Source organism: Papaver somniferum, chromosome 4 (assembly GCF_003573695.1).
Source record: "Papaver somniferum cultivar HN1 chromosome 4, ASM357369v1, whole genome shotgun sequence".
Classification (NCBI taxonomy): domain Eukaryota; kingdom Viridiplantae; phylum Streptophyta; class Magnoliopsida; order Ranunculales; family Papaveraceae; genus Papaver; species Papaver somniferum.
Genome location: NC_039361.1, coordinates 43,996,063 through 44,007,079, shown reverse-complemented (window position 1 = coordinate 44,007,079; position 11,017 = coordinate 43,996,063). Strand labels below are relative to the sequence as shown.

The following is an 11,017-nucleotide window of genomic DNA, read 5'->3' as shown; positions in this document are numbered from 1 at the left end:
TTGTTTAAATGTGATTTCTACAGTTAATAATAGTATTAAGTCAATAAAATGGACTACCAAAAACATTGTAGTGGACAGTCTAAGCATCTTATCTAGTTTTGATAGTTAGATTTGCATTTGTTCATAGAGATGCAAGCCATGTTGCTGACTCTCTGGCCAAATACGGCATTAGCCTTGCTAATGAGCAAGAATGGGAACTCACTCTCTGGATACAATTATGCATGCAAGAGGACAACTATGTGCAATTCAGCTATTCAATCAGAATCCTTTTATTAAAAAGAAAGATATTCAAGTTCTTTGTTTATTTCTCCTCTATAATAATTCTATTTTATCATGCTCACAAATTGTGAAGCAAACAGTACTACAGAAGTCGACTGACAGTCGGAATAAAACATATGAAGTTGGGCCACAGATGTTACATGAAAATTGAAAATAATGTTCAAATAAAAATGATTAGTATCACAAAGAAGAATAAAATATAGCAATTAAAAGATAAGTTAAACCTTTGACATCTCCCTGATGTGCAAGATTTTTCGCTGTACATTCTCAGCCTCTGAAAGTCTATTGGACTTCAAAAATACCTACAAGAAAACCCACATTACAGGCTTTAAGCTATAAGAAACGGGGAAGGCATACATTATAAGTCGTGATATTCTTGGCCATATTTAATAAAGACTGTCTATGCATATTTGTCACATTTTTAGTAATCATGTACTACATACTGACATAATCATTACAATCAATACAAAGAAATTCAGACTAAACAGATGCTTTTGACGAACATTTTAGAGTATAAACCCTAAGCAACCATTCAGTTTAAGTAAGATCAAAAATGCAAGCACTCACGAGACCATGATACCTAAGCACAGGTCTCTTAGCATTCATAATACACACACCAAACTAAAACAGATTCTGACAACCTCACTTCAACTAAATGCCTAGGGAAGGTGTGGCCGATCACCTAGATCAAATGTAGTCAGATGTTCGATTTATGAAATTTGGTTATTTTCTATACTTGAATATCTTAACAATGGCTCATCCCCATTCTTCACTAAATCTAAATAAGTGAGCACACATCCTCATTGTCATAATATATATGTTTGTGTATCTGGGTGCCTGAGTGATATTCTCAATCAGTCGGCGTAAATGTGACTCAGAAAAAGAAAAAACTTCAAAACCATTTGACATATGATGGCCACCATATATTTTACCTGAGCAAGATACCTCAGCCTCCGCAAGCAAGCAACTGATTGTCCTAAGCCAGATTCCTAAGAAACTCCAGCCATCAAGAAGACGAAAAAAAGAAAAGAAAAAAGAAGCTATATAGATTAACATCAAACATGATGATCAGAAAAACCTCTAGTATCTTAATAGAATCTTGAATTAGAGCCACTGAATCATTCTCCTTTCCTTGAAGATACTTCACCTGCAGTAGTGAATAAAAAGACCATGTGCTGCAACGTATCAGTCCCATGACCCATAATTACAAAGAACAAATCATTCGGATACTAAGAACAGTGGAAACCAAATCATCTGTGTCATGGAGAATCACTATGACAGTATGAGGCTTCCGTCAATTATTTGGGAGGATGGCAAATTCCCGTGATATCCACATAATTGTTCTTATAACAAGAAGATATAGTCATACCACTGAACAGTTTTTAATCAAAAAGGAACTACCTAGCTCCGATAATTACCAAGTAAATAACTCAACAATAACATGTTTCCAATACATTCCCACTAGAAAACAAACATCCTGCATATTTGGTAATTCATGGAGCTAATACTAGTCTAGTAGAATCAAGGACATGTACCACAGAATTAAGCAAGCAAGATATATAAAACGCTACCGTTCCCAGATGATACATTGTATTTGCATAGTCTGTGTGGTTTTGTCCAAGAACACGCCTCTTTATCTACAAGTTTATGAAGAAAATATCAGGTATTCATTTCACACCTCACAGACATATATGCAGACGAGATATACAGGATGACAAGCAAAAGAACAGATAAAGTATTACACTTGCAACTTAATATATTGAAATTACCATGACGATATGCAAGGATAAATTAAAGAAAAAAAGAAAAGAAATGCCGAGTGCGAATTGAATGGATAGTATAAGATCGATACCTTTAACGCACGCTGCAGAGGAAGCGTGAAAAAGAAAACGAAACAAGAGAAAAAGCCTCAGTCAGTAGATAGAATCTAACAGGAAAAATAAATGTACAATTAAAGACTTGTGACCAAAATTATGTATCTAAGACAGGTGACCAAATTCAGACACATAATTCTTGCGATAAATGAAGTCTTCGATTCATGTCAAATGCAGGAAACTGAAAAGGGAATCACCAAAAGACATGTGACCAAAATTCGGACACATAAATTATGTATCTAAGATTATCATTTTTTGTCTTATATATATAAAAGGCCTGGTCCGGAATCACACAAGGAAAAAAAAAAAAAAAAACATATCTCCGAAATCTAAATTGGTTCAAAGAAATAAGAAACCAAAATCTTGTTTAAAGGGCCACTGGATCCTAACTCTAAATGAGTTAAGATATTAATTTTCCCAGGGTGATACCTTTCACACACTGGTCTACAGATTTAAAAATGAGTAAAAGTTGCTGGGTACTAGTAAAATTTTCTGGTGCAAAATGACTTGAGTAAGTACGTCTTAGGGTATGCTATACAACTAATCAACAGATACCATAGACATATTCCACATCTCAACTCAGACTAGCAAAAAAAGTGCTCGACCAAACACCAAAAGGAATCTATGAACAAGATACTAGTAGAACCAGACGGGAAAAAAATTCCATTACCTCGTAGCACTTATGGGCTTCTTCAAGTTTCCTCTGCACAATATAAAACTGCCCAAGGTTGTGTAGAGAAGCTGCAACACTGTATAAAATTGGTTACAGTTGCCAGATTCTAAACATTCCATTATCTCACAGTTCGCATCTAAAGACAAAAAATAAACATGACGTACGCTTGGTGAAGGACCAATTATACAAAATTTTAGTCATAAGAAAACAACACATAGTTCACATGTTTTATGTCTTGTGGCAAGCAGTTGTATTTTCCTGCTAAGGAAAGCCTTTGGATTGGGATGTCACAGCAGGATGCTTGTTGGCAACAAAAAGGATGTCAATAAAACTATCTGCACTTAGATAGAGATAAACTAATTTGAAATTAGTAAAACGGAATGGCTTGAGGATGGGCAGAATGCATCATCTAATTAGGAAATCTTAGAAGAAGTGGCATTCCTTAGTGCTTTATTGAATCCACGATCAGAGTAGAGAACAAAAATTGCTAACCAGCGGTAAGTACGTGTCAGGTTCTACTGGTTCTACAAATACAGATTGGACTTCCTACAGAATTCACATTCGCGAGTCTTTCAGATCAACATGTCTAAACACCACAGAGGGTTTTTTCCGAAATAGTCAAATGATGCTCAGCTCATTCTCGACTTGCCTAGTGAATATTTCTCTTTAGGCCTCTATGAATTCAGGGATGGCTATGCTATTTTGTCACAAGAAAAAAGTACAAACACAGGAAAAACTGTTCCCTATTAAGTCCAAGTGACTTCTTTACTGACATAATTCCATGCTTGACAGCCGCAACAATAATACGTTAAAGAGAAGGAAAGAAGATGCATAGATCGCATGCATCAATGTACATAAATTATGTAGCTGCATAGTCTAAATATCATAATTTAGAGCATTTAAAATTCCCAAGTATATTTAACTCTTATGAGTTTTGCTACTACTAATTTACAAAGACTGCTTTAGATAGAGTTTATCTGAATAATATATTAAGGTATACCGTATATCGTCAAGTCCAAATGATTCCTCTAAAATATGGACGGCCTCCAAATAGAGTGGCTCAGCTTTAGCGAAATCCTTCTTCACTCTATAGAGCTCAGCCTACACCATAAGGGATAATAATTACTCAAAGAACTAAACTTCCATTTCAGTAATGAAAATAATAACATCCTGTTTTTATATCAAATACGATATACTTTTAGCAAGGTTCAAAATGTCAATCCATCTGAACGATACATGCGGCCAAACATTCGGATGAACATGTCCCTAACAAGGATCTGGACAGTAAAGGCGTAAAGCACATTAACAACCACTACTTCAAGAAATTAAAAGCATGCAGGTATACCAAATTGTTTAATGCAGCAGCAACATGTGGATCGCTCTTCCCAAAACCCTCTTTAGCTTCCTCCACCGCTGACAAAAATAGTTTTTCAGCTTCCACTAATTTTCCCTAGAAAAGAGAAAGCATTTGGAATCAATTCACCTGTACAATAGAAGTATAATAAGCCAAAAAGAGTGGAGAACTTACATACTTCCAAAAAAAAGTCCCTCGCCTTATCTGTAAAAACCCGCCATTTAGATGTGTGGATATTTGATATCACAGACCCATCCTCAACTCTCTGGATATCACTTGACCCATCCTCCCCTTCACCAGTTCTCGCTTCAGCTGAAACATCATCCGCAAATGCAAGATTTCCACTTGCCCCAAGAATGATTGCTGATAAACAAAGCAGACAAAAATTGCAGTTCAAACAACCGCTTCAGCTAAACATAACCTAGAAAATAGATTTGACGACCTAATCCATAAGACGTCAACACCAATTGCTGCAGAAGAACTAGAAAAATTCACAGTACAAAAATGTATACCAGCTTGTCCAGAAAGTAATATCCACAAAGAAGAGTCCCAGTGAAGCTTCTGCCATCTTGGGATCTCAGGCCCATTGCGGTGGAGAAATCCCGCATTACCTGTAAAGGCACGCTATAAAAAAATGCAGGCAGTAGAGAAAGAGCAAAAGAGAAGAAAAAAAAAATTAAGAAGCAATAGAGGATATAAAATGGTCAATTTCATTCCAAGACATACACTATCTCATCCCAAATGAATCTTCACAACTTGAGTACAAAGTTATATGGTTATTGGTGATAAATTATCTTAAGCACACAGCTCTCCCAAAGATAATAATATCTCAAATGATCATTTGATTACCGATCAGACCATTTTATAAACTCTAAGAGCATGTTACTTCTCTAACGGTTGTTTTATTCGTGTCGTTATCATCACCTACAAGATATACAATATATCTTTTTGAATTATTCTTATTTCCATATGATGAAATAGAATCCTAGATATTAGGAGTAGAAAATTTCATCCTCAGCTCATAATTTATTTTTTATGTTCTAGGAGTTGAAATAGTTTTGAAGAATATCTAGAGAAATTCTGGATTTAGAGAAGATAATTTTTGCTTCTCTAATTTAGAGATATACTGGATTTAGAGAAGAGAATTCTGATTCCCCAATTCTTCAAAACTATTTCAATTTTTAGAAAATAAAAAATAAATTATGAGCTGGTGATAAAAATTTCTACTCCTAATATCTAGAAATCTATTTCATCATATGGAAAAAGAATAATTCAAAAAGATATATTGTATATCTTGTAGGTGATGATAACGACACATATAAAACAACCATGGGAGAAGCAGTAGGCTCTTAGAGTTTATAAAAAGGTCTGATAAGTGATCTTCTTTTACTAATTACTCAATTTTTTATTAAAAACTGGGTATTGCAACTACTCATTTGAGGTATTATTATCTTTTGGAGAGGTATGTGTTTAAGATAATTTATCATCTATAACTTTGTACTCAAGTTGTGAATATAAGTGGATGAGATAGTATACGATTTGGAATGAAATTAACCATTTTCTACCCTCTTAGTGATCTTTTACTAGAACTTTCATAAAATGAACATCCTCTTAATGAGATAGTATTCGATAAGCAATTCGCGTAGCTCAGGGTGTTCTATTACTCCCTAATGCCTCAATTCAATCTAAAATTCATTAGCCTGCTTACAGAATTACTCTACGAGTGACAAATGAACAAGGATGGCAATTGACACAGTTGAACATATTGGATCAATAAGAATCTAATTCTTTTGTTTAAAAAAACAGCCAATATAAATCAATTGAAGCCTTAAATATAAAAATCCTCAATAAAAAACCCTAGGCTCTAAAATACTTCAGCGAATCAGATTGAGTTTAGCAGTTAAAACTTACTTGGGAGAGGATATGAAGAGAGACTACTGGTAGTAGTTTTAGTTGTTGTTGTGATCGTATTAATAGAGAGGAGGTATCTTAATCTCCTTAGTAAACTTCCAGATCGTCGCAGAAACATCTCTGAAGAAGAAAAACCCCTATTCGGAGAGAAATTAAGGACTCAAAAAGAAGAGGGTTTATGAAATTAAAATAAAAAATAATTTTAAATCTACTGTTACCAACTAAATATATGGCGGTCACGTGATCACTACACGTGCCGTGCCATTGGACCCTTCATTCCTCTGATTAGCACGCATTTATGCCGGCCGGATTTTCTTGTTGCATCGAGAGGCTGCGTGTGAATCTTTTTCTTGCAGCATTGTCAGACCCGTTGTAGATGCACTCACGATCATAATCTCCATGATTTTGATGTTCCCATTTGTGCAAGGGACAAGTCACTATATTTGCTTAAGAACATGAGACACCACAATATCCAGGGATTAAAGGCCTATACCACAGCAGGCACAGGACCCTCCATGGCCAAGTAAGAATGCACATCATCATCAGAAAACAAAGGATGTGGGAATAGGCCAACTAGAAAACAGTAATTTTGACACAAGCAGAACAATCACGTATAAGCTGCTTAAACCCAGCAAGAAAGATAAATTTCAAAATTAGGAACAAAATGGAACTTCATAAAACTTCATAAAATGTTGTAACGAGGTTTAATTTTGACACCAGTAACAAGTCTAGTATGTATGGATTCAATCATCGTCTATCTTTGGAACATATTGCTTTTCCAAAAAGAAAAAAAGAACAAACAAGAGCACATTTCCTCTTCCTGCATTTGCTTTCTTCAATCATTCACAAGCTTCTTCCCAGTCATCAGCTACTTCAGCAACCACTTCTTTATCACTCTTATCTCCTGCCGTTGCTTCCTGCTTCGGTTCTGTTGAGGTAGAAGAACTTCCTATCTGATAATTACCAGGTCTTCTCTCAACTCCACCAGATGATAATACTGCAGATGATTTTGAGATAGAATCTTGGTCAAGAACGTCGTACCGGTTTATCGATGCCGTAATTGGAGTTTCCTTCCCTCTCCAAACCGTGTTCTGGACATCCGCTGGATTGTTGATCCAATTCTGATCAACACCCCACGAATCTTCTCCCCACGAGGCTTCCTGCACAACTGCTTTCTTCCATGAGTTGGCCTTTGGAGCCCCTACAGATCCTCCCTCCTTGGAAGTTCCCCACACATTAGTTATTGTTGGTGCAATAACTACAGCAGCACCATGGTATGCAGACCCATGATCTAATCTTCGCAGAGCAGTAGCTGCACGACCTGGATCACTAAATATCGCCAATGCGTTAAATTCATCCAACCAGACCAATTCGCATTCACCGCCAAATCTCAAGACCAACGCATTCACGTTAGATTCCCTAGGTAAATCTAAAAGAGCCACAACAAGCCTTTGATCCATATCTACCAAAGGATCAAAAGCAGGTGGATTTGAGGCGTTGAGAGGTACAGACGAACCCTTAACACCAAGTATTCGGGCAGGGGCTTTGGATTTTGTGGTCACGTGAACAACCAGAAAACGTTTAGGCTCCCACCCTGCTGAATGGACTGATAGCTTCCATCTCCCTGCAATTTGCCTTACTGCATCTCTCTTTTCCTTTACCATTGCACAGAAAACATGAACCCTGAGACCATTTGAGGTATTCCCTTTACCCTTGCCAAGCACCAAAAACTTGCATCGCTCCTCTATAGACAAAACCCACTTGGGTTCTCGCCTAAATAAGTCCTGAAGCTGCTCAGAGATGACAGACTGATCACCTAGATGAAGGGCTTCCAAATTCAGGAGAGGAACTTTAAAAGCATCGGCAAGTTTCCTCTGTCGCTCCATCTTTACACATTCATCATCACACACTAGCTTTCTTTGTCCAAGAGGAACTTTATTGCCGTTTGCTTCCACAGGCTTAAGTGGAACTGGTAACTTGTGAATTAGCTGAGCCTCAAATACTGTATCGCTGGCAAACCCGCCACTGTTACCGCCAGCATCACAAGGAACCGTAGCACTAATCCGACCACACAAACATGTGATCGTCACTGGAAACTCACATCTACGTTCAGGACAAGGAGATGAAGGGTGACACGAAGACGCACATGTATGCTTGCAATCTCTCCTCGGAGCACCACAAACCTGGCCACAAGTTGATCTGGAACCAGAAGTAGACATGCAGGAAGTATCACATGGGGGCTGGTGACATGTTCTACCGCAAGCATGCATTCCACATTGTCGGGGTTTTCCACAAAGTTGATTGCAACGAATTTCCTTCGATCCACAAGGAATATTTCGAAGAATAACGTGTCCGCCAGTGCATTCCTTTGCCACGGGAAATGAACAAGGTGGGCAATCCCCAAAATGGCAGCCATGAGTGGAGGCATGGCCGCAAGGCTGAGGAACCGAACAAAGCTGCTGACATGAGGGAGCCGGTGTTCCACAAGGCTGCGGGGGTGGGATTGAAGTCTTACCACATGCACAGGTCAGATCAGTGAAGATTGTCTCGAGACATGGTGGACAATGACCGCTATGACAAAGAGATTCACAAGAATGCTGCCCACATCTTAGCTTTTTCCCGCAAATCATTGAGCACAAATGTGGATCCCAATCACCAGAGTATCTGGTGTTAGAATTTGAAAGTGGGCAACACCTCTCACTGCATCTATGCCTTCCACAGTTCTTCTTCCTCCCACAAGACTTCTCACAGGTAAATGTATCCTTCTCCTTTTTGTAGCATTCAGCAAAACGTGAAGAAGACCCACATCGACATTTTTGGTTAACAGTAACCACACAAGGTGAACAATCTCCAACATGACACGTCTCCTTACATCTGTGAATCTGACAGGGTAGGGTCTTGTCACAGGTGTTAGAGCAACTTGGGATCGGACTCAAACAACTCACCCTTTCCTTCTGCAATGGTGTTTTCCCGCACGGACAGCTCTTGATGTTCCCTGGCATTAGTTCACATTCTCCGCATTGCCCTGGATGACAGACCTCTCCACAAGTATGATTACCGCAGACAAGGGTTTTCGAACAAATCGAGTTACACGAGAAAACACCACCTCCACCGATCAGCTCACCTTTCACGGTCATTTCTCCACAGAGGACAACCTCCTTTTTCTTGTTGCAGAAACAAGAAGCATCCATTGGAACCTCACAACTTTCACAAGGTCCCGTATGGCAAATTTTCTTGCAGTGATGACGCCCACACTCAAGAACCTTATGGCAAAGCTGACCGCAAGTAAGCACAGATTTCCGATCAGAGCACCTAGTTGTAATCATTTTTTTCCCACAAGGGCATCTTCGAGCAGGAGCAAATGCCTTACAAGGAGGACAAGGACCTGGGTGACACTGCAAAACACAAGCATGTGGACAGCAATCTTCATCATCCCCATTCTGCATCTGCTTCTCCAACGGCTTTCCACAGTGTTCACCACACGAATGCGGTGTGAGATACAAATCAGAAGGAGGGTCTGGTCTCTTTCCACAGAAACAGAGATATCGAATTTCCTTAGAAGTAAGAAGTTGTACAGACTGACATCCCGGGCACCTCCAATTCAACCCTTGGTTCTTCTCAGCTGATAAATCAACAGAAGTAGGAGCTCTAGCCCACTTCTTAATACAATTCATATGAAAAATCGAGTAACAACTAGAACAAGACCAAATTGGAGCAGACCTTCTAACCATATCATAGCAAATCATACACTCAACTGCCCCTTTAGTAAGTTTGTCTTGAATTTCTTGAACAAGCTGGGGAAGATTAGAATTCAAACTTTTTGACACCTGAGCTGGTTTCTCAACCTTCTCTTTCCTAGGGTTATTATTAACTGGTCTTGACACATTACTTCTTTGATGATGTTGATGAGTGAAATTCCCTTGGGACCGATTTTCGAACTGAACAGGATTATAACTAAAACTCCCACCACCACCATATCCTCCTCTCCCACTTGGAACTGAGTTATTAACATTGTAATAAGAACTCCCACTACCACCATATCCTCCTCCACCAGTCGGATTGCCATTATAATTATTATTATTAAAATTCCCACCATATCTTCCCCCATTCGGAATCGAATTATTAAAATACGATGATGATGGTGGAGGCGGTGGAGTTTCCAGTATAGCACTACTACCAGATCCTCCTGCACCGCCACTACCAATTACAGCTCCACCTCTAGGAATCCATTGACGATTATTATTATTATTATTACGAACAGGAATTCTCGATCCCTCTCTTCGATTATCATTACGTACTTGAAAGCTCATTATTATCTTTTGAAAAGAGAGGGACTCACCCAAAAACAACAAAAAAACCCTAAATCTAAATCAATGAAATTAGGGTTTTCAAGTGGTACCTGATAATAAGATAAAATTAAGAGAGAAAGAGAAGGGAGATTATCAAAAGAGATTTGATCGTTTAAGTGCTATCCTCTTCCTCCTCCTTGTTGAAGCTTCTATACAGTGTGTTCTGGTTTTTTCTGGGTTTTTTTCTTTCTCTCACCCTTATTTTTGGTGTGATGAGAGCACTGAGAAGAGGGCTGAGGAGATTTGATGAGGGGAATTCTATTATATTTGTGGGGGAAATACACAAACCTTGGGGCCAAAGGAAAACTAATCAAGTCATGTGTCAGACTTGTTGTCCTACCCCGAAATCAAACCGCCACATACTCTCATCTTCGTTCCGGTTTCTATTTATTTTTGTTTTTCTATTAATTTAATCAATTTTTATTTTTTTTTGATTAATATTTATTTTAATATTTTGGAACTGGGCCCCACACAAAAATTTGCGTGATCGCTACTTCTGTAGTGCAGGTCGTCTTCAATACTCTGAGGCGGTTGATGTAATGGCACAAGTCAAATTTTGTTGGACTGTGAAAGGAAG

The 11,017-nt window shown here is 38.3% G+C and overlaps 2 protein-coding genes across 2 annotated transcripts; both read right to left on the bottom strand.

Annotated features, from left to right (window-relative positions):
• Positions 1–237: 237 nt before the first annotated feature.
• On the bottom strand, positions 238–6,263 carry LOC113275311 (kinesin light chain 4). The gene is made up of 11 exons (XM_026524798.1): positions 6,092–6,263; positions 4,693–4,791; positions 4,359–4,543; positions 4,172–4,276; positions 3,827–3,927; positions 2,824–2,902; positions 2,132–2,143; positions 1,851–1,916; positions 1,358–1,426; positions 1,212–1,268; positions 238–581 (listed from the first exon to the last, which is right to left on the bottom strand). Exons 1-11 carry the CDS (start codon positions 6,207–6,209, stop codon positions 498–500), a joined length of 975 nt encoding a protein of 324 aa, XP_026380583.1. The 5' UTR covers positions 6,210–6,263; the 3' UTR covers positions 238–497.
• Positions 6,264–6,744: 481 nt separating this feature from the next.
• Positions 6,745–10,785, bottom strand: LOC113275310 (NF-X1-type zinc finger protein NFXL1-like). The gene has a single exon (XM_026524797.1). It carries the CDS (start codon positions 10,399–10,401, stop codon positions 6,931–6,933), a length of 3,471 nt encoding a protein of 1,156 aa, XP_026380582.1. The 5' UTR covers positions 10,402–10,785; the 3' UTR covers positions 6,745–6,930.
• Positions 10,786–11,017: the final 232 nt, after the last annotated feature.

What these genes read in the sequence shown, in the direction of transcription:
- LOC113275310 (XM_026524797.1), bottom strand. Translation starts at nt 10,401, where the DNA reads ATGAGCTTTCAAGTACGTAATGATAATCGAAGAGAGGGATCGAGAATT.
- LOC113275311 (XM_026524798.1), bottom strand. Translation starts at nt 6,209, where the DNA reads ATGTTTCTGCGACGATCTGGAAGTTTACTAAGGAGATTAAGATACCTC. An exon ending in TTTGGACTTGACGATATACG is followed by an intron (nt 2,903 to 3,826) that starts GTATACCTTAAT and finishes AATTTTATACAG; the next exon opens with TGTTGCAGCTTCTCTACACA. An exon ending in ATTCTATTAAGATACTAGAG is followed by an intron (nt 1,269 to 1,357) that starts GTTTTTCTGATC and finishes GGAGTTTCTTAG; the next exon opens with GAATCTGGCTTAGGACAATC.